Source organism: Poecile atricapillus, chromosome 20, assembly GCF_030490865.1.
Source record: "Poecile atricapillus isolate bPoeAtr1 chromosome 20, bPoeAtr1.hap1, whole genome shotgun sequence".
Taxonomy (NCBI): Eukaryota; Metazoa; Chordata; class Aves; order Passeriformes; family Paridae; genus Poecile; species Poecile atricapillus.
Genome location: NC_081268.1, coordinates 1,371,105 through 1,395,506, shown reverse-complemented (window position 1 = coordinate 1,395,506; position 24,402 = coordinate 1,371,105). Strand labels below are relative to the sequence as shown.

At 51.2% G+C, this 24,402-nt stretch overlaps 1 protein-coding gene across 9 annotated transcripts in view; it reads right to left on the bottom strand.

Annotated features, from left to right (window-relative positions):
* Positions 1-10,392: 10,392 nt before the first annotated feature.
* Positions 10,393-24,402, bottom strand: part of MAPKAP1 (MAPK associated protein 1) — an 89,845-nt gene continuing 75,835 nt past the window's right edge. For all 9 annotated transcript variants that reach the window (XM_058853318.1, XM_058853316.1, XM_058853325.1 and 6 more), the window contains 3 exons: positions 22,095-22,232; positions 12,757-12,854; positions 10,393-10,988 (listed from right to left, as the gene is read on the bottom strand). In XM_058853318.1, the coding sequence (XP_058709301.1) occupies positions 10,863-10,988; positions 12,757-12,854; positions 22,095-22,232 (362 nt within the window). In that variant the 3' untranslated portion in view covers positions 10,393-10,862. The remainder of the gene's footprint in view (positions 10,989-12,756; positions 12,855-22,094; positions 22,233-24,402) is intronic.

Here is a 24,402-nt window from a genome sequence, read left to right as displayed (position 1 = left end):
CTGAGACCGGGATGGAGCAGTGGCCTCACTCCCAGAGGTTCATTCCCTTCTCTGGGCTGGCTGGCTGCAGCCAGCAGAGGAAATAAATCTCCCTGAGAAAACCACTTTGCTCACACAATTCCAATCCAACAGGGCATCATGGCATCACTCACTTCTTGTTTTATTTAGCTGATAATCTTTTATTGGGCCAGTTGAGCCCTGTAGAAGTACGATGCCTTTCCTGGCTGCTGCAGGTGCTCAGAGCTGGGGGCTCATGGGCCCGGGCACTGTGAGGGCAGCAATGCCCATCCCTGCTAGGGCTCAGCTTGGGCAGTGCTGTGGCTGTGCTGGGACGTGTCCCCCAGGCCTCTGCCCTGAGCTGATGCCCTGCAGAAGCACTGAAGTCCCCGGGGTTTCGCTTACCCCACCTATGGTGGAGCATGGGAGGTGTCCTTCCTCTGCCAGGTGGCTCTAGAGGTGGCTCAGGGACATCTGCTCAGCACTCGTGGAGCCAGGGGCTCTGTGGGTGCCCCTCCTGCTGGTGGATGTGCTGAGCTGGGACAGAGGAGGCTCCTTCACCAGCAGGAGAAGTGACAGACCCTTGCTGGAAGGTGGGTGCTGCTGTGCCCCCGGCCCATGGGCTCCATGTGCTCAGTGGTGGGAGCCCATCCCTGTTCCTCTGCAGGCGCCCGGGAACACCTCCCCTCCCTGTCCCTTGGATAATGTAGGAGCTGTGCCACAACTAAAACCTCATGTGTCCCTCAGACAGGTTTGTCATCCAGCTCAGTGCAGCAGGGCAGTGTCACTAATGAACACAGCCAGGGGCTGAGCGCCTGCAGTCACTAATTGAAAGTGCTCACAATTGGGAATTTATGTGGGTTGGGCACAGAACCTGCACTAACATGGATCTGACTCAAAAATCCACGGCTACCGAGGGCAGCAGAGGAGGGACAGCTGCAGCTCCCTGCCCACACTGGGAGCAGCCCTGGAACCACGAGGCTCAGACCTTGTCACTCCACCACCCTGAGAAATGTGACACCCAACCTGCAGCCGAGGGGAATGCCAGGGCTGCTGAGGGCTCCAGGTATCTGGGGAGGCGTTGGCTCCAATGTGTTGTGTCTCATGAGGGCTCAAGGCTCACTCAGGACCCTTTGCAGTGGCACTGGTGGTCACAGGGCTCAGCTTCCCTAGGGGGACGTGGGGACACTGCTTGTGCGGGGCATCATCCGCTCCCTCCAGCTCTCCCTTGTCAGCGTTCCCACCTCCCCGCTAATCCTTGTCATCCCAAATCCTATCAGCACTGATTTGATATTTACCTCCAAATCGTGGATGAACATGTTGAACATCATCATCGGATGATGATTCCCCATTGACAACCACTTTTTGAGACCTGTCAGTCAGCCAATTCTTAATCCTTCTAATGTGAGCTCTATTGATATTATATACAGCTAATTTTTTAATCAAAACGTCATGTGCTATTAAATCAAACGCCGAGCAGAAGCCAAAGCACGCCACTGCTCCTCAGTTACTTTTATAAGGTAAACTTTTAAATTCAAGGAACGATTTTAAAATATTTTTGACAAGCCTGACTTCCCATCTAGCCATGCTCCTGGCTCTGGTTACAGCCCCTCTTGCCACCACCTGCAGCCATTGCAGCTCCTCAGCCTTTCCCCGGGATGGACACGACACGAGGGGCGAGTGTGGCCAGAGGAGCAGTGTCCTGCAAGGCCTGCACGGGGCTGGGCGTGCCTGGGGAGGGCTGGGCGCCAGGGCAGAGCTGCTCCGGGAGAGAGGAGCCACATCCAGGCCACTTCACAGTTAAAGTCTTGGTGGGGAAATGGGAATTTTCCTCCTGTGCTGGATGCAGCCTCTGACCTGAAAATGCCGGCCCAGCCTCCCCGGATGCGGAGCTGGAGCAGGCGTGCAAATGCGATATGACAGCGCAAGGCACACCAATATGGTTACCAGCTGTCCGGCCGCCACTGGGCCCTACTGGGTGGGAGGGCGATGCCCCAGTCACAGATGCATTTCGGGGGGAGAGGAAGGGCAGGGCCAGGCTCGGGCAATACGTGCGGGCAGGCACACGCTGCCCAGTGCCCGGTCACTGGGATGGCACCAACGCTCATCAGAGCGGGACCAACCCGTGGGTCCCACCAGAGTCGCCCTGGATGGTGCTCGGGTGCAGTTTGGGTGCCTGTGCCACTGTGGCTGAGCTTTGGGGACCCCTGCCCAGAGCCAGATGAGTCAGGCTGCTGGCAAGCCCCCTTCCCGGAGAGCCCCTCCAGCTGCCCCCGTGGGGGATCCTGCACTGGTCCCTCCAGCATAAGGTGACTTGCCCAGCACGGTCCCCAACAGCTCAACCAACCCTTCGTAAATCTAAATTAATAAGGTTGCACAGCTACAGACACAGGAACATGGGCTGTGTCTTGTCTTTGTCGATCAATGCTTTCTATCATCCCATAAAGCTGATTAAAAAGCAGAGCAGTTCATCTCACCAGGTTCCGCATCCCAACATTATAAATTTGATATTCCGGTTAATGATTGTCAGCGCTGGCGGAGGACACGGAAGCTGGTCAGTATTTGTAGTTTATAATTAATACTGGAGCACTGGAGTATATGTATAATATTGGAGCATTGCTGCAGAGGGCACCAAGGAGGAATTTGGGCTGGTTAGGAATCTATTATCCCTAAAATGCCAAAGAGCAAGAGAAAGGCAGTTTGTGTGTCCAGCACTGCCCATGCCAGAGGGACACAGAGCGACCAGTGTGACCTGTCACGGTAACCAGCTCTGCACCTGTGTCCCCAGGGCTGCTGGGAGGGTCAGCTGAGGGGGTCAGCTACATCCCAGCCCTTCTCTGCTGTCCGTAGGGAAGCTTCACTGAACAGATGTCTCTGCCCCAGCTCTGGACACAAGGATGTTGGTCCCTCAGGCTAGAGGTGACCTGGTTGCCGATGCCAGCTGCTTGGAGAGCCCATGGCTGGATGATGCTGTGCCTCCCTGTCTGGCAGCCCTGCTGGGGGTCACAGCCCCTCACTGGCTGCGGGCAGGGCTGCGGTGGCCGGTCCTTGCCTGCCGTGTGGCACAGGGTGCCACCAGTGCACCCCACAGTCACTGCCCGAGCCAGTACAGGGAATTTGGGGACTTCCTCCAGAAATAAGAAACTTGACCCCATAGGAATGTCCTGAGCTGTTTCTCTGGGCTAAAACCTCATAACTCGACCAGATCCCCAGTGTCAGACAGCCTCATGTCCTGGATCAGTGAGGTGAACGGGGAGCTGAGGGATCACTGGCCCTCCAGAAAGGAGCAGGGACAGCGACAGGGGTACGGATAGGGACACAGAAAAGGAGAAGGACAGGGAAAGGGACAGAGACAGGGATAGGGACAGGAACAAGGACAGAGAAAGGGACAGAGCCGGGCCGTGGCGGTGTCGCGCAGCCTGTGCCGCGCCGGAGGAGCCTCAAGGTGGCACCGTAAGAGTGGGAACAGCGCGGCAGAACAAAGACACAGCCCAGAGCCCCGAGCCCCCAGCACAGAGCCCCCAGCACAGAGTCCCCATCTCCGAACAGAGCCCCTAGCACAGCCCAGTGCCCCCAGCCCCGAGAAGAGCCCCCAGCCCCGCACAGGGACCCCAGCACAGTCCAGAGCCCCCAGCCCCGAGCCCCCAGCACAGAGCTCCCAGCACCGAACAGAGCCCCCAGCCCAGCCCCGAGCCCCCAGCCCTGATCAGAGCCTCAAGTCCCCGGACAGAACAGGAAGGTCCCGGTGGCACCAGCAAAAATCCCAGCACGGGTGAGGAAAACGGGGTGATGACGGTGGCAGGATGGGGGCCTTGGGGGCAGCACGGGGCAACAGGAGCCTCAGGGACACCCAGCGTGAGGCTCCGCATGGCCCGGGACAGTGTCAGGCGCAGCTCAGAGGGGACCCGGCTGGCGGTATGTGCCAAACGCCCCCGTCTCCAGGGATTTTGGGGGTGATTGTCATGTTTCTGTCTGTTTGTCGTCACGGGAAGGCGGATGCCGTGTGTGTGGTGTGGGGCTGGTGCCCACTGAGGCATGGCGTGGATCCACCCGGCCCTTTGGTGTGATGCTGGGATTCCCAGCTCCCTCTGCCCTGCTCAGGGACAGGGATGCTGATCCCGAAACGCACCCCGGACCCCCTCGTGGGTGTGTGGTGTCCTCCTGCGGCTCCCCGCTCCACCTGCCTCCCGCCCGGGCCGTGAGCCCCGCTGCCCTCCCGCTAATTGGAGTGTGCCGAGGAGGAGCCGCTCAGCTCTGCCTGTCGTGACATTTAGACCTAAACTTGCCGTAAAACCAAATGGATACGCACACCCACATCCACGAGGCTTTTAGTTCAGCAACAAGTGAATCCATCAAGCCCAGCACCTAATTTAATAGCAATAATGAAAGGTGTGCGTCACTATTAATTTAAGCACTCCAACATTAGCCTTGCACTTAGAAACCAGCAAGGCAAAGCTATTTACAAATGAATGTACCAGGGCAATAAATTGAAAGGACTGGTCTGACCTGCGGTGGCGGCTTTCTTCATTTATACATAGATATATTTCTATAGATGCATTTATTCCCATCTCTTTAGCGAACTCTCCCTAATTAAGTTGAAGTGGCAGTGGAAGCATGGCACTAAGTGTGGAAAGAAGCTGCTGAAAACGTATTTAATTCATTATAAATAATCTTTGATTCTGTGAGGTTGCATAAAGGTTTCAGTATCAGAGCAGGACACCAAGGAAGGCCAAGGAGATCATCTGCACACAGCAGGAATGTCTGCATCCCATGGTTTGATGTCGTCGTGCCAGGGAAGGGGGAGCACGGCTGGCAGGAGCCTCCGGTGACATCGGGGGCTGTGGGACACTGGGGGATGTGGAACATGGGGGCTGTGGGACACCTGGGACTTCGGGACACTGGGGGATGTGGAACACCGGGGACTGTGGAGCACCAGGGCTGTGGAGCAGGGCAGCAGGAGCAGGGTAAGGCCCACGGTCACGGGGCTCTGGCTCCACGTGGCTGCCCCCAGGAGGGTAATGTATGTGAGGAGGAAGGTGTATGTCACCCACATTAAAGGAGTTTAATGTGCTCAGAGTCACATCATTGTACCCTTGCAGAATACATTATCTGTAAGCTGCCTTTACAGGCTGTCACCTCGCAGAGAGGCTGCAGAGTTCCTGGAAACCATTATCAGCCTCTAATGATATTATCAAAATTGGAGCTCTCGTGGCACAGTGGGGGCAGAGGATCCATCCCCGCTGCCACCACTGGATCCACGGATCCTCCTCTGGAGCACGAGTCCCGCGGGTGATGGATGTGCTCAGGGGTGCAGAGGCCGCAGGGACCCCTGCGTGCCTGTGAGGACTGGGGTTGGCTCCCGCCCCATGGGGAGGAACCCAGCCCGTGGGGCAGTGCCCACCACACCCCACGCCAGGGTGCCCTTCCCACGACGCTGGTGACCCCGAGGGCTGCTCTGCCCTCTCCTTCTCTGACAGAACAGAGTCGTCGTTTTGGGAGTGTAATCTTCTGCCTGCGACAAGGAGCCACGCAAACTGATAAATTGCAGATTAAACGAGTGCCACACTCCACTCCAGCCCTGGCTGTTAATTCCCCTGTTGTGCAATTCTCGGCTCTCAGGGCCTGTCAATTCCAGCTAATCGCAGGAGGCACTAAAACACTCTGCCCTGACAGCCCCGGATCGAGGCACCCCTGACTCCCGGCTCAGGTGGATTGCACGCATCACTTATGCACAAATCAGCAATATGCCAGCAGGGAGGAATTATGTCCGATGACAGCCCAGACATGAGGTACATATTGCAGAGCCGGCGAGCCCCAGCCGCCGTGACAGATTGCGGCGCGGGGCTGCGCTGGTGCGGGAGCAGATCCCGGCTGCACCGGCCCCGAGCACCCGGAGCCACCGGCACCGAGCCTGTGCTGCCGCAGGATGGGCCGGCAACCCCGGTCTGTGGTGCAGGAGACATTTGGGAACACCGTCGGCAATCCCAGCCGTCCCCTCCCTGTCCCTGTCCCTGTCCCTGTCCCTGTCCCTGTCCCTGTCCCCGTCCCTGTCAGTGCCCCAAAGGGGCAAAGGAGGAGAGAACGGGGCTGGGAATGGCACCGTGGGCACAGGGAGGGTCCCACTCAGGATGAGGGGTGCCAAAATTTCCTGCTGTGCCCAGCTGGGGTGGGGACCAGCACTGCTCTGCCCAGCCTGGCTCCGCTGTAACATTTAACTTGTCGTAGTCTGTGATCCTGAAAAGCTGAAATTAATGACAGCCTTGCAGTTGCTCATTAATAATTGCTTCATTACTGTACGCAGTTGCAGCCTCCTGACAATAATGGGGTTTGCTGGTGTATTTCTAATTATCTGGCATTTCAGCTCCCTAATAGAGTCCTGGTGCTCCCTGACGAGACCTTGTTCTCCAGCAGGAGCACAGCCCAGCCCGCTCAGCCCATGTGCTCCTTCATCTGCAGCTCCTGGGAAGAGGCTGACCCGCCCTGGTGAGGCCCCTGCAGGATTTGGGGCAGCAAGGTCCTCCACGCTTGGGCTGAGCCCTCCCACACTCCCATCACACGCCTGGTGCTCGTGCCGAGGTCAGTTTGGGAGCAACGACATCAGGAGGGGTGTTGGGAGCTCCAGTGCACTAAACAGGTACGTGCCTGTGCCTGACAGTGCTCGGCATAGCCACACCACAGCTGTCCCCTTGGCCACACCACCGCTGTCCCCATGGCCACACCACCGCTGTCCCCATGGCCACACCACAACTGTCCCCATGGCCACACCACAACTGTCCCCTTGGCCACACCACAGCTGTCCCCTTGGCCACACCACCGCTGTCCCCTTGGCCACACCACCGCTGTCCCCTTGGCCACACCACAGCTGTCCCCATGGCCACGGCGGCCCCAGCAGGCTCAGCTGGGTGTGCTCCAGCCTGGGTGAGCAGAGCCAAGAGGAGGTGCCAGAAGCCTCAGGGGGTGCCTGGGCCTGGGCTGGCTCACCCAGAGCTGCGGTGCTGGGGCGGGGGCTGTGCCGGGGCTGTGTCGGGGCCATACCGGGGCCATACCGGGGCTATACCGGGGCTGTGCCTGGGCTGTGTCGGGGCCATACCGGGGCCATACCGGGGCTATACCGGGGTTGTGCCGGGGCTGTGTCGGGGCCATACCGGGGCCATACCGGGGCTATACCGGGGTTGTGCCGGGGCTGTGTCGGGGCTATACCGGGGCTGTGCCTGGGCTATACCGGGGCTGTGCCTGGGCTGTGTCGGGGCCATACCGGGGCCATACCGGAGCCATACCGGGGCTGTGCCTGGGCTATACCGGGGTTGTGCCGGGGCTGTGTCGGGGCCATACCGGGGCTATACAGGGGTTGTGCTGAGGCTGTGCCGGGGCTGTGCTGGGGCTATACCGGGGCTCTGCCGGTGGAGTGGAATTCCAGCTCCTCACAGAAATCCGCCTGGCAGTGGTGGGGGTGGTGGCAGGGGAGTTGTGGCAGTGTCCCCACGCTCACAGCAGGGAAATGACCACTTGTGCCCCATTCCAGCCCCTGCCGCCGGCTCCCAGCCCGCTACGGCACACACAGCCCCTGCACTCCCACCTGGGGAGGGGGCTCATTTGTAGTTAAAAATCTATTGTGACTTGTCAGAAAAATGAATAAATGAGCACATTATTTTTTCATTTTGGAGCTCAGCATCTGTTTGTCTAATCAAGAAAGAGAACTGGGAAAGTCAACCAGGGCTGACGCACACATTTTATTTAACTTTTCCTCTGTCAAAGGAGTTTAAATGTGTAATGAACAGGCCATGGTGATTTGAAATATAATCCCATTACTCTGATGAGATTACCCAGGCTGTGAGAGTTCACAAATCATGCTTAGGGTTTTTAGAGTGAACAACACCCTGTTGAGATTTTTTTTTCTCTTTTTGCATTTAAGCAGAGGTGTGTGGGGAGAATAAAACATGACAGTGCTTAACCCTTCATGCAGTGGAGCAGCAGCATGGAGCTGTGCCCAGGGCCAGCCCTCTCTGTGCCCTAGCTTGCATCTGAGATCTCCCATGGTCACGGCAGCAATGCCAGGGAGCAGCACCTGGCCAGAGCACACTCCTGCTGGCCCAGCTGGCCGTGTGCCCGCTGTGCCCACACGTCCCTGTCCTTGTCCCAGGGCTGCACAGGGGTGGTTGTTCTGGGATGTGATTTAAGGGGCACTAATTTCAGCTGCAGGCAGCAGCACCCAGCCCCACCCGCCACCACAGCAGCGCATTTCCATGAATTCATGGGCCCATTACAAACATGTCTCTATAAATAACTCCACCCATTAATCTCAGGGCTGCACCCACGGCTGTGCAATGGGTTTTGCCTGCTTGTCCCGGTGCCAGGTCTCAGTCCCGCCTGAGGGACAGCTGCAAAACCCCTGGGATGCACCAGACTCCCGCCAACCCAAAAACGAAGGTGTCTCATCTGGAATTGGTCCTCTGGGAGCGCATGGCAAAGCCCTGCGGAGCCCAGGGAGAGCATCAAGTGCTCTGCCCTCGGGTGCCAGCATTGCCAGGGTGCCCTGCTCAAAGGCCACTGGTGTTCTCCTATGCTCTGATAAAGCCAAGGAGGTGGAGGGGAATTGTCCCTGTGGACAGGACGCCTCTGACAGCAGGAGTCAGAGGAAATTCAGGGAATCTCTGCTGCCTCCAGCAGCTGCCTGCGCGCGGCAGGCCGGAGTCACGCTCGGTGCTCTGCCCGGTAGCAGGGATGGAGGAACAGCTTGCCTTGCTGACCCAGTTGAATGCCCATCTGACTCAATTACATCTACAGCTACCGGGGAAAGACCAGCCCGTGATGGCTCCGGCTCAGCTGTGCACACATTGCAGCCATGAGCGCCGACTTAACTCCTTCGGGAGCGCCAAGGAGCAGGACTGTCTGCTCTGGAAGAGGGATGCTCAGCTCCTGGAATGCTGGATCTTTCCAGGATTTAAGAAAGGTTTCCTGTGTGCCATGTAGCAAACTGAATCTAATCTTTGGAAGCAAATTTGCTTTATAAGTGTCAGTGACTCTTTTGGAGCAAATAAACTCACTTTGGGCTCCAAAGCTCCCTGCTCCTCACCCAACCCTTAGAGCAGCCTCCAGCAGTCTGTCCGTCCATCCCTGTCTGGGTCCAGGGACACCCACACCAGGAACAGGGAGGTGACTGATCAGAGGGTGTGAACACAGCTGGTCTGAGCAAGGGACTGTGCCACAAATGTCACAGGCAGCAGAGATGTTATTAGTTGAGTTTTTAGGCTCTACTGAGAGCAAACCTGCACATGCTGAATCCCTGCTGATAATAAATACACGTGAGGGGGTGGCAACAGCACTATGGCCATGGAAACAGGAGATTGCTGCAGTTTCTGGTACCAAATAGGCAATTTTTCAGTTCAGTTAAAAAGAATTGAAACTGGGTGGCCAAAGAACATTCACAGAGCAACTTTAATGTTAAATATTTCACAGAGTCGGTTAAAAGAGTCATTTACATCGAAGGGGCTCTCCCCATTGTATCTGTGCTGCATTTGCACATAGAAAATATTAAAAAAATTAATAGAATACTATAAAATAGCGTTTCTCTTGTTTTGCAGATATCATGGAAGACTGTACAGGGAGGCCTGGCCTCAGTGGTGCAGGGCCAGGCCGCTGAAACCCAGAACACAAACACAACAAGTGAGACCCAGACCCTCCCTCTGCCCAGGGGCTGCTCCCGCGCGCTGTGTTAAGGCTCAGGCAGTTTTCTCTGTACAAAATCAAGGTGGGAGGCTGGCAGAGGGTGGGCAGTGCTCCAGGGAGCTGCCCCCAGCCCCGTGGGGAACCAGGGCAGTTCTACAATAGCAGGATGTGTGTGCACAGCTCCAGTGAGCTGGAGAGAGGGAAGAAAGACACCTCTGGTGAATTCAACCAAAAATGCGGCTCCCAGCAATCCATTCCCGTGTTCCCTGATAAATTAAGGATGAACAAGGCCAAGATAGTTACAAATCCCAGTACAAAGTACGTCTCAATTTTTATTGTTAAAGAATACTATTGAGAGAAGGTGAAGGCATTTCTCAGTCCCCAGGGCAAGGTACCCCAGCAGATGTGCCAGCCCCGGGGTGGCAGCAGCTGAGGGTCCTGGGCAGGAGGATTCCTCTCTCCACCTCAGATTTCCAACCATTGTGCTGCCTTCAGCAAGGAACTTCCAATAAAGCATTTGCAAAGCTGAAAAGCACAGTTAAATAAAAATATTTTTGAACAAAACAAACACAACAGACTCAACTGTCTCGGTGCTCCCTGGCTAAGCGCTCCCCTGCCACGGCTGCTGTTTCTGGCTCACGGATGCCTCCTGCACTTCAGCAACAGAAGTGAAACCATCTGGGACTGCAGCCTCCCCCCAAAAGAACTGTGCATCATATGGACCTTGAAAAAGATTACATCTGTTTATTAATAGTAAAAATGGATACATTTGTCCTACATTTTGTTTTTAGAAATTTGATCATGTCACAAGCAATACCTGCGTGTACGTGGGTGGATTACAGATGTATATAATTTATTTTAACCAGGCTGTGAAATAATATGTAATCACATCTCTTCTTGTGATTGTACATAATACAGTAATTAAATGATGCCAGTCTACGTCATTCTCTTATTTCTAATCAAAGGAACCTGAAGCGTAACAGTCTTCTTTCCGGCTGATATGGCTCTTTATTTCTGTCACAGGGGAGACTTCCCATCACCAACGAGGGATAATCTTCCAGCCGTGAGAGACGGGAGAATTCAGGTTCCTTCCCGGCCACTCCTGCCCCGGGCAGCAGGAGCAGCCCAGTCCTGGCTGCGCCGCTGCGGGCGGGGAGCGGCTCCGGACGCGGTGCACAGGCTCTCCTCGAGGCTCGGCCTCACTGCTGGCCCGACTTCTTCTCCTTCTGGAAGCTAAAGCTTGTTCTCCTGCTCAGTTTTCTTTGTTTCTGAGCAAAATAATCTGCTCTGGCTGTGCTTGCTCGCGACTCTAGAATATAGTTAACCTGCAAGACACGAGGTGGTGCTCAGTGAGGCCGGCTGGGACAGCCCGGGGTGGGCAGGGACCCCCAGCCCACCCCCTGAACCGGGCTCTGCTGTAACTGGTGCCAGCAAACACCAGCATGACGATGGCAGAGAGAGCCCAGAGTGCCAGGAGAGCCCTAGCCTGTCCTCCTGTGTCCCTCGTCCCATTTTGGGTCCCCCAAACCTCTGGGGAAGGCAGCGAGCTGGGCAGACCCCCCAGTGCTGGGATAATCCAGTAATGAGCAGCAATAAAGGACCTTATCAGCCTCAGTAAAAAGAATTCTTCCATTATGATGTTTGCATACTCAGCCAATCTCAGAGTTTCCCTGTGTTTTGGCACATTTTACTTGATGAAAGCATTTTAAAATGATATTTAACAAGCCTGCTACTCCCTAAATTTATTATCTCCAATGCTTTGTGATAATCTCAGAGATAATTTTAATGGAAGGTTAATGCAAGAATCAAAAAGATAAAAATGCCCTTTGGTCTGTCATTAGCTGGTTAATATGCTGTGGCTTAAAACTTGCACAATTTTATGCACTGTAGAGTGTTTCACTTTCATTGCATATTACAGCTTAAGGCATAAAAATATAGGGAATTTTCATGGTCAATAAAGTCTCAGTCCTTTTCACTTGATCATCTAAAAAGCCTAATTTGAAAAGTCTGATTTTTCTGCGCTCCCTAATGCTGATGGAATGGAAAACAAACCAGTGACTTGTGCATGAAACCAGAGAACGTTCTATATAAACAAACTGCAACTTGGGGAAAAAGTACTGCTCAGTATTATTTCTCTCTTGAATATTCATGTTATTGACAGTAAACCATTTTTTTAGCCTTTGTTTATGACCAGCCTCAGATGTGTGGAGTCACCACCCCTGGAAGTGTTCAAAACCCAAGGAAATGTGGGGCATGGGGGTATTTGGGCAAAGGTTGGCCTTAATGACCTCGGAGGTCTTTTCCAGCCTTAATGATTCTACAATTCCATGACTCTGTCTGGGATTGCAAGAGCTGATCTAAGATAAAGTGGGAACAGAAGAACTGGCCCAACAGCTCACGAAACAGAAACCCCCTCAAACGCGCTGACCTTCTGTGTAATGAATAAAAGTTATTTTATCGCACGTCAGTTGTTTAACAATCCACTAAACTCCACACAGCCAATAAAAGCAAACATAACAGATGGTTTGCCAAAATTACTGCTTTTGAATTTTGACTTGCTATGAAAGATGAACTTGTGGAAAATTCCATTTAATCTTTCAAGAGTGTAACAAAAATTTGTTTCCCAAAGCAAGGGAGTTTGTGTCCATACAGAGAGGAAGGAAAGCAAACACAGAGAGGACCAAGGCAGAAAAGTCCCTGTGTGCTGTGTAGGGACACCTGAGTGTGGAGCAGAGGTGTGAGGGGCAGGAGCACCCAACTCCTGCACGGCATGGGGCTGCTGACCACGTGTCCAGAGGTGGAAACTACCTGGACACAATAAAATTCGGTAATTTCCTATAAAATGCCACAGAAAACGGTCTCTCTGTAAACAAGAAACAAGCACAAAAGGAAATGCTACGCACGGACAGGCAGCGGCTGTTCGAAGGATGAATAAAACACCAGGCATGGAGCAGCCATCCTGGCAGGTCAAACACACCCCAGTGGTCCTCAGGCACTGCACCCTCCTGTGTTTCCAGAGCCTCCTGAATACTCACATGTCTAACAAGTGGTAAAACACCAGGATTTTGGGTCACGTTAAAATTTAATACTCACCTTCAGTACAATTTCATTGACAGTAGCAGCATCTGATTCAAAGTAAAGGTGTTTGTAGTCATGATTGCTTAGATATGTAAGTTTAAATATTGCATGACCTGCAAAGATAAGAAAAAAACTGCTTAGAATATTCCTGTAAAGTTTGAGCAGAGCTCGTGTGCCTGACAGAAGAAAACCACAGATGGTGATCTCAGCGTACCATCAGCACGACAGAAGGAAGCAATGAAATGCTGACAGGCTTCTCATGTCATTTCAATTTAAGGCAAGTGGTGGCTTACAGGAGCAGCTGAACTCCAGTCAATAAAGTTCCTTTTCCCATCACATCCCCACTGCAGGAAACGCAAAAATCCATCAAATGCCTGGTTAGCTCTGCTGGGCCACGACGGCGCTGCAGCTCAGCCGGTGCATTGGGGCTGCGCCTGGAGCCGCGCGCGGGGCGCTCACCGCCCGCAGCAGAAGGGTTGCATTGAGAAGAAAATGACAATTAATCCCAAATCCCCACTCCAAACCCCCCTCCCAAAACAGGAGACGAGCCCAGCCCGCCGCTGATGGCCCTGGGGAGCGGCACCGAGGGACGTGCTCGGGGCTGGGACCACCCTTCCCACACAGAGGAAAATCAAGTTAAACTCTAACTGTGACCTGCTGCCACTTTCCTGGTGCTGGGGCCGCTGTCCCAAATGGATGTTCCATGTGCTGGCCCAGCTCCCAGACTCTGACACGTCTAGGGAACCACCTAGACACAAAGGTCGAATGTGGAACATGAAAGAAGGCAAAACATCCTTCACTTGTATGGATGCTGATGGCTTCAGAATTAAAATTAAATGTATTCTATACATGCTACTTTTCCAATGGTTTTCTAATTTATTCAGTTCAACAGTCAAAGTTAGCAATCCATAAAGTAACAGTCACATTACTGTAAATCCAGGTCTTTTCTGCAGGAAAGCTAATTGGAAATCTTATTTACATTATCTAATTCTCCAGATTTCCAAAAAGTGACTGATATATGCTCAGATTGGTGGCCAGGAAATTTGAGATGCAAGTATTTTATTGTGGCATGTTAATTAAACACCATTATGATGCACTAATCTGGAATATAAATTCTGTATTGAAAAATTGGCTAATAATAATAATAAAACCCCAACCCTTTAAATCATTTGACAAATGATGCCTCAGTGGTACTAAAAATGCGGAATTCCAAGCTGGGAGCTCATCAGCATGTTAATGCATGCAGTTCTGCCTGGAACACAGCATCTTAATGATTCCAAAAGTGCCAGTGCACCACTCCTGGGGATGGGACACAGCACCGTGCTCCACCAGCTCCCACCATTTTCCTTGGACACTGAACATTCCACACTGGTTATCAGAAACGGAACTGGCACAAAACAGGGTCAGAGGATCCCAACGAGCTGCTGGATTTGGGGTTTTGGAAAGTCACTGGGTAATTCTTGCTGTGGATCACGACAAAACCTCTGCAGGTGTTCCCTGCTTGCCTGTGGCCAGCCTGGCCTTGTGCCACGGTGACTCCACGCGTCCCTCGGGCACTGCCCTGCCCAGGGCAGCCCTGCCAGGGCAGTGTTCCTGCTCCCACGGGCACAGAGGCTGCTCTGGTCCTGCCTGCCGGGCAGGGCACTGGCCCAGAGTGGCTCCTGCAGCGGCTCCTGGGAGCCGGCACCGATGCCAAAGCTGCGTAGAATCGCAGCCCCATCCTGCTGGGACTGGTGATTCAGTGGAAAGAGGCCAAGAAGACTTTTCCTTAGAAAGCCCCATTACAGCATCATGTTTATGGGCTCCAAGTCCACAACACACTACTTACAGCATGAAATATGAGTGCACTGAAATCCTAACTGGCACTTTGCTCTGCTACTCTTCTAGCCAGATGGAATTTATGAATTGTGAGATTGATTTCCATTTCCAAGAGTGCTTAAATATGTGATGTACCTCTTTCCAATAGAGCACCACCCCTGACAATTCTGAGATCAATAGGAGCTTCCATGGTTTGATGTTTCCGTGTGAGAGGACCTGGTAACAAACAGCAGCAGCTCGCGCGGCTCCTACTGCCCGTGATGGGGGATTTAAAGCAAATGCAGGCACTGCCCAAGCAGCTGTTACCCTCCCTCCACACCAGCGGTGGCTGGGTGTTTGCAGGGATCCTCAGTGCCCCTCAGTCTGGATTAATCAGCTGCACAACAACAGAAATCCCGTGTTTGTCTGCTAGAACAGTTATGGGAAGCAAAGGGAATGACAGGAACTCAGCAGCTCGTGTCACGGCGCAGCCAGGCTGAGCTCAGTGCCCCGGTGCCCCTCAGCAGCCCCAGCACGGCCGAGCCCCCAGCCCCTGCCCCAGCAGCGTCTCCCCGCTGCTGCTCTTTGGCCCGGCTCGGATAAATCTCGCCCAGCCCAACACTAATGGGTTCCTGTGCGGTTACTCCTGGAGAGGAGCCTGCAGCCGCTGCCGCCGGAAGGGCAGGATGCTAATTCTGGGAATTCACCAAGGAGAGCTCATTTACTCCTTCAGCACCACGTCTGGCGTTCAGCTGCTCACCCCATCTCCTGATTTTTAGCACCACTGCACTGCCAACGAGGCGAGGGAAGAGGCCCTGCAGCGCTCGGGTCTCCTCACCCTTCTGAGGGCTGCTGGAGCTCCTGGTGCAGCTCCATCCTGCAGCCTCTCCACAGCCCCATCTTCACACACAGCACCGAGGAACCCTGTGGAGTTACAGCTCCAGAACCACTGAGCATCATGTGCCTGTACAGTACAGTAAATCTTGTGCTAATTTCTGCAATCGTGGGAAAACATCCAAACCCTTGGTGGGCCCCACACTGCACCCGACACAGGTAAAAAAAAAAATCACTCTAATCTAAGTAATTAACTCTTTTTATCAAAATCTAAAAAATATGGTTTTTTGACTGGAAAACAAGGATATGAATTTGCCCAAGAAAAGATAACTTTTTTACCGAATCTGCCAAGACTACAAAGCTTTTCTTCTTTCCTCCCCACCCCACAATTCAGGCCTTACCCAAATCCTCTCTCTGCCAACACCACTCTTTAAACAGAATGCACAGAATTAAATCACTAATTAGATGGAGGATGAAAAGAATATTCATGAATTGGACCAAGCAGAAAACAAACAAACACTGGAAATGCAAATTTATGTTAATTTTTCAATATACCTTGATGATTGCATTGTCATTACAGGGCCATAAGGCAGAAGTCAACAATTAAGAGTTATTAGTGGAATAAATAGCTGGAGAAGGACTCTCTGAAGAACAAAGCATTTATGGATATGGTTTGACATCACCGATTCTCACTGCTTCAGAAACTGTGACCTCAACAGGCTCAAACCCTGAAATCTCTTCTCATGGGCTCAGAAAGGATGCAAAAGGATTAGAAATACACCAGTAAAAGGCAAGGAATGAGGATAATAAAATATGCATCAGCAAGGCTTTTGTACAAAGACACATTTCCTTCAAAGCATGCACGAGATGGGGGAGCCTCTGCTCTGCAACCACTGCTGTATTTCACCCAAAGCACTGGGGAGGGGCTCAGCTGTGTGAAACACACGTGTGATACCTCAGAAATGATGCCCTGACCCTGGAGAAAGGCCTGAAGGGCCTACTAAGCTGCAGGGGTTGTGTTACCACCAAAGACACCCAACACCCTTCCTGACACCCTCTGGTAACAAACTTCACCGGGGACGTCACAAGTGGCGGCGTGGCTGCAGCTGGATTATCCAGATGTGGCACTGAGCTCGGCTGGGGACAGGCAGAATGGGGACCTGTGTCTACAGCTGGGGTTAACCCCACTGTATGCAAGAGGGATTTATCCCAGAGGTTCATCTAGAGGCAGTGAGAGCACTCAGTTCTGGATGAAATCCTCACCCCACCAACACCAGTGGAGTCATGATGGGTTGGGGCTGCCCACCGTGAACCTGGGATGGATCTCCTCAAACCAGGGCAGAACTTAAGTGGGAACAAATGACAAAACTGTTAAGGAAAAAAATAACAGCTGTGGTCCAGCTGGCTTGCTCCATTCTCTCTCTTTTCCTCCAACCCTTTATGTTCCACTGTAGGCTTGCTACTTCAGCATTGCTATTAGAGGGTGCCATGTGTCCAGATGTCCTGAAAACAGAGCTGCAGTTAAAGTGCAGCACACACCCACTTTGGTGTCAAATTGTGGTGACTATTCACACATCTGGATTCTTTCGCCCCAAAGCCTTTTGTTTCTTCTTTAAACTACTATCAGAGGCAGAATATTAATGAAGATTTTTGCAAAAATGCTGAAAATTGAGGTGCAACTTGGGGTTGCCCAAAACCTGTGTACCAGCAACCTTGTTTGGGGAAAAAAAGATAAATAAATCAAAATGCAGTGTTTCCACATGGCAATCGGCTCCTCCACTGCGTCTGCACCTCATCAATCACGCATTGTCTGCCGGAGAGGCGAGCCTTGTAAATGTCACATCCACTCAGGCCCGAGGAGAGACGAATCAAAATGCAGCGAGGAGTTTTAATTGGATAGTGTAATTAAACTAAAAAACCCCAGCAGAATAGGTTTGACAGGATAGATGAAGACCCCTTTTAATAGGGCTACAAAACAGATTTGTTAAAAGGATGAGGCAATGCACGCTCCTGATTGTGCTCAGGAGAACTTTTACGGAGAGGCTGCTGGAGGGGGCCAAGTTAATCAGCACAGCCCAGCCCTGCAGCAGCTCCAGCCCCAACTGCTCCCTGCCAGGCCCTCTCTGCTGGCACATCCTGCGGGTGCTGCGCTGGCCTGGCACGGCCTGAGCCCTGCAGGGCATGTGGAGCCGCCAGCAGAGCCATGGCCACCTGTGCCAGCCCTGCCTGCACCTGTCCCACCTGTGCCACCTGTGCCAGCCCTGCCTGCACCTGTCCCACCTGTGCCACCTGTGCCAGCCCTGCCTGCACCTGTCCCACCTGTGCCACCTGTGCCAGCCCTGCCTGCCACCTGTCCCACCTGTGCCACCTGTGCCACCAGTGCCAGCCCTGCCTGCACCGTGACACCTGTGCCACCTGTGCCACCTGTGCCAGCCCTGCCTGCACCCTGGCACCTGTGCCACCTGTGCCAGCTCTGCCTGCACAGACATGGTCACCTGTGCCACCTGTGCCCCCCCTGCCTGCACCCCGGCCATGCCTGGGCTCTGCCCTCCTGCTCCTCACCTGGATGTGTCTTTTGCTCCAAGCCTGAAGTTTGGGAACATTTTCTCTGCTGAACTTGTTTTGTGGTCAGAACCTGTGATTAGTCTCCTATTGAGTAGGAATTTTACTGTGTTCCTTCTTGCTCCGCTGTGGGAGCAGGGATAGCAGGGATAGCAGGAAGCAGCACACAATATTTTGTGCAGCATTTGCAGAGGACATGCTGTCTCTGCTCTGGCCCCACTGCAAGCTCTGAGCAAACCTGCAACAGCTCTGTCTGAGCTCCTAGAGCAGCAGGAACCCAATGCCTTCCCAACACCTCCTGGATATTTTCAGCCCTTCTGCAACCCAACAACTAATTCATTAAATTAGTATTACCCAATGTGCATAATCATGAGGAACTAGACACTGAATTAAAACATCAAATACCTTTAGCTTTAAATGAAAACTACATAAAAGGGGTTCAGGCATGGCTCTGGCTATCACTTGCAGCCAGGGTGAATACTGCTGGAAAAGCTATTTTCGTGCAGATGTGGAATTCAATGGGAAAGACTGACTCGTGTAGCAACATCAATCAAAACGTCGGCTCGGCTGGCAGCTCTCGACAGTAAGGCAGGTTCAAAGGTCACGGGATAAAGAAAAAGCCAAGCTCTGGTTCAGCTCTAATATCTCCTCGCTGGAAGTCTCACCGAGGTACCTGCCCCCCTTCTGTACTCGCAGCTTTCATTAATCTTCTTGCCATCTTTTTTAACTAGTCATGCAGAACCGCTCGATAGCGAGACATATAATGGGGAGGCCCTGTGCCTATTACCAGGTTAACACTCTGTTAAGCCCCAGTGCAACAATGGAATCAGAATTTAAAGGAAATCTTCAGCTGCAGGGTGCAAAGCGGGCAATTAAATTACAAACTGAAGTTACCCATGTACTCCATGACCTATGGCACACCCTTGTTTAGACTTACCTTCATACCCTGGGTATTTTGACAAAGCAACTGAGATGTCTCTGCTTTATGAAAACAAAAAAAAAGGCAGATAAAGGATCACAGAGAATGTTGCTTCAGTGTGTCAAGGAAATTATCAAAGAAATCCAATTTCTGCAGCCCGTGTGAAGCACAGATGCCTGGGAGCACCCCGGGTGGGTGCCCTGCCCATCAGATGTGGTGGCACAGCGGGGCTGCCCTGGGCTCTGCTCCCTCCCCAGCTCAGCCTGTCCCGGCAGCCCTGGATACCCAGCTTGGACCACAGAGCACTGCACATGGGCAGGGGCAGCGACACTCAAGTTTCTCCCCTGTCCAAGTAATGTAAGAGACATTACCAGAATCAGATTTCCTTTAAATTACACTATTGCAAAGGGATATAATTGTATTAAACGTATTATGTTGCTTCCTTAAGACTTTATATTATGTACACTTAATTGAGATACAAAGCTCTTTTCAGCTATAAAAATGACAACTACTTTATTAAGGCTTAAATCTTATTTCTCCATGATAGGATGCTTCCTTTCAGGACTCAAAACATTCAGAATCTCTTGTGATAATCAGGCCGAACCTGATTTAAAGAAGATGTTCGTGCCCAGTGTTGTCAGGTTCTAATGGCATCGGAACAGGCAAGCAAGGCCATTAACTCTCCCCTCAGTCTAAATCCAGGGAGTCTGATTTAATTTACAAATAAAACTTTGAATTCTGACCCAGGGCTACTACAAGGGCAAACAAAAATCATCAGTCCCTGCCTACAGTCCCCCCACTAATGGCAAATGAGATGCCAGAGCTTTCTGTTTTCATTTTCTGCCCTCACTGAAGGCAGCTCTGAGTTCTGTGAACTCACAGCACAGGAAAACTCAGCCTGTCCAGAACGGCTCCGAGCTGTCCATCAACATTCCCAGCACGTCAGCTCTGCAGCTGCTGAGTCCTTCCACACACACAGGTGCCACTAAAGCCTCTCTGCACTACCCAGTCCAGAGGGAAGCACAGAACATGTGCAGGGGACTCTCCTCTGCTCCCTTATGCTGGAACCAGCGCTCAGCCTCCGTTCCCAACACCTCTTGCCCTTGTACTAAAAAGTAGGGTCGCCTTTGGGGGCTGCTCCAAACCCTTCACCTCTTCAGAATCACAAGAGCCCAGCAGAGCACAGCTCAGCTGGGTTCTAGCCCAATGAGGTGCCTGGGGAGGGAAGGAGCCCCAAACCCAACGGGACAATCACCAGCACTTCTGAAAGAGGAGATGGAGCATGTTTGTGTTACAAGAGATAAAAACATGAAAACAAAATATATTGCAGAACTCAAAGACCTTATCTGTACTCAGCCTCTCTTTGCAATAATTCATTCAAGAAAGATCTGGGAATAATTTTTGATGTAAACTCTGCTACAAACATACATCACCGTGCTGATAAAAATCACAGACAAAACTTGTGAAATACAGTGAGTTTCATTCCTTTATGCTACTAAAATAACTTTTTTCCATTTAAAATTCAAGAGATACTGATCTGCTGTTCAGTTCCCCCAAAATGCATCATTCTGAGATGTCACACTAAAAGTCTTTTCTGCTGGCCTAAAATAATGACTTTTGGAACATCTTTAGTGAGTTGGGAAAAGGTCAGCAGTTTCAGGAGGAAGTATTTTCTCCTTTTGAAACTGTGCTGAACCATGATTTAGTAGGAGAAGCTTAAGATGTTCACACAAAAATGAACAAATAAGCCCCTCAGTACTGTTATGGCTGCCTTGGTTGCAACCTGTCAGTGTCCTCTCCAAAGCCTCTGTGATTCTTCACTCAGTGCTCCCCATATGCAGGTACTGCCCTCCTACACCTGGGCTCCACTTGGGGGTTGAAATTCCTGGGTTGGCAGGATTTGTGTACAAACATAATTCCCCACAGCAGCAGATGCTGCCTCTGGGGCTGGAGAGCCCCATCCTGGCAGGATGGGGTCCCAGGGGTCCAGAGATTGTGCCCTGGTGTGTTGAGAGCAGTGGAAACATCAGGTTTCAGTTCAACTCTTCAAATACAGCCTTGTTTTATCCCCTCAAATGTTTGTATTTGCAGAGAAATGTGGATGCAGAGCAGAGGTGTGACAAAGTGCCCCGTGCACTGTACACAAAATCCTCACGTGTTTCACACTACCAGGTCATTGGGAAAGCTTCTCCTTGGGATTGTGCCTACCCAAGGACCATGAAATCTTGATGGAGAGACAGAAAAGGAAGACAATGACTAAACTAAGAACATGTAGTAGGAAGGGGTAATGAAGGAGAGATGGATATAGTTCAATAATTGCTGATAAAATCTGTGGCAGCCATAAATTTACTCTTCCAAGAGAATTCAACAGATCATTACCTCTGTAAATATGTATCACATAATTCTCCCTCTCTGTCACCTTGCAGATAAGTATTTAATACCAGCATCTCACTACCCTGCAGAGGCACAAGTGCAATAAAATCCATCTGAGCTTTTGAACTGCAGTCACTTTTTGATAGTAGACAGTTCCATTTTGGCCCCACTGGGAGCCATTGCCCAATTCTCCCAGGGCCCATCCTGTGCTTTTTAAAACAAATTTTCCAGATAGAGACTCTCATTACTCTACTGACACAACAAGCAGAAGCCCTTGCTTTTGAAGTTGCACTCTACAGAGCCAGCTCTGACCTCTGAGTGATGACTGAGCTGGGATGTCCAACCTGTCCCCAGACCTGGCTGTCCCTGCTGTCCTGGCCTGGTCACCACCAACAGAATGCCCAGACTGGCACCTTCAATCCAGTGACCCTGCAGCCATGGCTGGGGCAAATTCAGACTTAGCTGACACTTACTCTATGTCTGAGATCTTCAGTTGCACCAAAGACATTAAAAACGAGTCTGGAAGTTAAAAAGCCCCAAAAATTTGCAATTATATTGCAACATGGATTTTGCTGGCTGTGCTGCAGGGCTGGAGACAGCTGGGCAGAGCCAGTGTTCCCTCGGTGTGACAGTGGGCAAGAAACACTGAGTGATGCCATTAGCTGAGAGCAGCATCAAAGGACACTCGTAAAATGTGTGTCTGTTTATGCTGGGCTCTCTATAACAGAATTGAGTCAGATTAAAAACATCCTGTAATGAATAAAATACACCTATAGAAAGAAAAGGACATGGTAGCAATAATTCTTTGGACATCGAGCACATCCAGGGAGGCAGAGAAGAGAGAACATAAATAAAAAGGACTACTCACTTGGGCTTTTTTCTTCCGCAAGGTCACAGGCACAGAGGAGTTCAGAATCGATTGAAATGGGTTTCTGCTTAATCCAAAACTTAGTGCTGGCCTTCTGATTAGTAACAGGGTCTATCTCTACCTTGTCTCCAGAAATACCTGAGATGAGAAAGAATAGAGAGCCACAACAGTGATCTGTTTAACCGATTTCATATCAGCCGTTTGACACACTTTATAAATCTTAAATGGGCTGAAGGTATATTGCCCTTCTGGGCTTTCTGAAAGCACGGGGGCTTTTGAAACCAGAAGCAAATGGTTATCAAACTGCATTGATAATCTGCATTTTATTCTCCTGCATAAGCATACCAAAAGAAAGAAATATCACAGAAAAAATCCTTCCAAACGCATACAGAGCTCTCATGGAAGCAGTAGCTACAGGAGCTGGAGATTTATAGGAGATGTTGCTGGTTCTGCAGTCAGCACTGCTGTGTGGAACAGAGCCTGTCACCACCCGCCCCACTCCGTCTGCTGTGCAGCAGACACAGAATCACAGAATAACACAGCCAGAGGTTCAGAACATGCTGAGCTGGGAGGGACCCACGAGGACCCTCGAGTCCAGCTGCTGGCCCTGCACAGACACCCCAGCAGTCCCAGCCTGTGCCTCAGCGTTGTCCAAACACCTCTTGAACCCAGGCAGGGTTGATGCTGTGATCACTTTCCAGGGAAGCCTGTTCCAGAGCCCAGCCCTGCTCTGGGTGAAAATCCTTTTCCTGCTCTCCAACCTAAATGTGCCCTGACCCAGCTGCAGCTCCTTCCTTCAGTCCTGTCACTGTCACCAGAGCAGAGACCTGATCCTGCCCCACTGCTTCCCTTATGGGGATGCCAGAGCCCACAGCCAGGTCTGACCTCAGTCTCCTTCAGACAAAGCATCCTTGCCTGCTCCTCATGGGACCTCCAGACCCTTCCCCACCCTCACGGCCTCTTTTGGATGCTCTCTAATGTCTCAATGTCTTTTTTACATTGTGGTGCCCAAAGCTGCACACAGTATTCAAGGTGAGGCCACACCAGTGCAGAGGGCGAAGAGGATCCTGCTGGAACCAGTTCAGGAACTGAACAAACTTCCCAAACAGCTTTTTACATCTAGGTGTGCAGAGCCTTAAAAACAGACGTGTCTTCAGTCATGAGTTACAGGGTGAAGCTCATGAGACATCGCAAAAAGGAAACAATATAGGAAAAAGGTATTTATATATCATTTAGCTCTTGCATCTCTGGAAAAAAAGCAGAAAACTTTCTCCCTTCTGCGGGTTCTGACAAGGAAGGAGCCTGGGTGGGGGGATCTGGCTGCAGCCCCTGCCCTGAGATCAGGCCAGCCTCGCCCACCCTGTGGGTTATGGAACACCCCACTAACCCAACAATGCGCTCTGGCATTAAACACACCTCACATCAGAGAGATCACATTGCAATTAAGCATTGTATCAAGAGTCCAATTAACACCCAGGCTTCTGGAACTCACTAATTTGAGTAGGCTGAGGCTGTATCTGGAGCCCATTTTGGTTTGTGATTTAATTTTGGACAGATTATGTAAAGTTGGTGTTGGTATTTCACTGTAATGGTTCATTATTCCGAATGGTATTTGCTGTAGTTTAAGGAAAATATGGAAGTTGATGATACAAAGCCTCATTTTCTCACTGAAAAAAGTCAGGGGAAGTTCTAAAAATAAAGGTGCAAATTCTTCGTGTGTGAGGGCTGCTCCCCATCCCTTCCTCTAAGAGCATCACCCCTATAAATATCCTCAAAAAAATTTCACTGTTTGGTCCTGCAACTTCAGAATTCACAGTCAGTCAATACTGTTAATGCACCTTGTTAATTTGATAGGATTTGTCAGGTAACTCCACTGGAAAATTATATAAAACTGTTCCAGATGAACAGATGATAGTGACATGAATTAAAGTGATAGAACAATAGTGGAATATAAACCAGAAATGACACCCAAAGTGGCTGTTGATTTATTGCCATCCTGAGTTTGGTTCTGGGCTTCCATGTATATTAGTGCTACAAATCTGGGTCCATTTAGCAGCGAGATGCTCATACATACATCACCAGCTCCTGCTCCAAGCCAAGGTCACTCCCCATTGCATCAATCTTCTCAGCAGAGGCTACTTCACCATTTTGTAACCATCTCAGATGGAACAGACTTCCTCCTCTTTCATCTTTTTTTTATCATGTAAAATACACTTTAACTTCTATTATTTTTATCTGCAAATTGTTGCTGTATACTTCATCCATTATTTCTGTATCTCGACATCACTGGCTCAAGCTCACCCACATC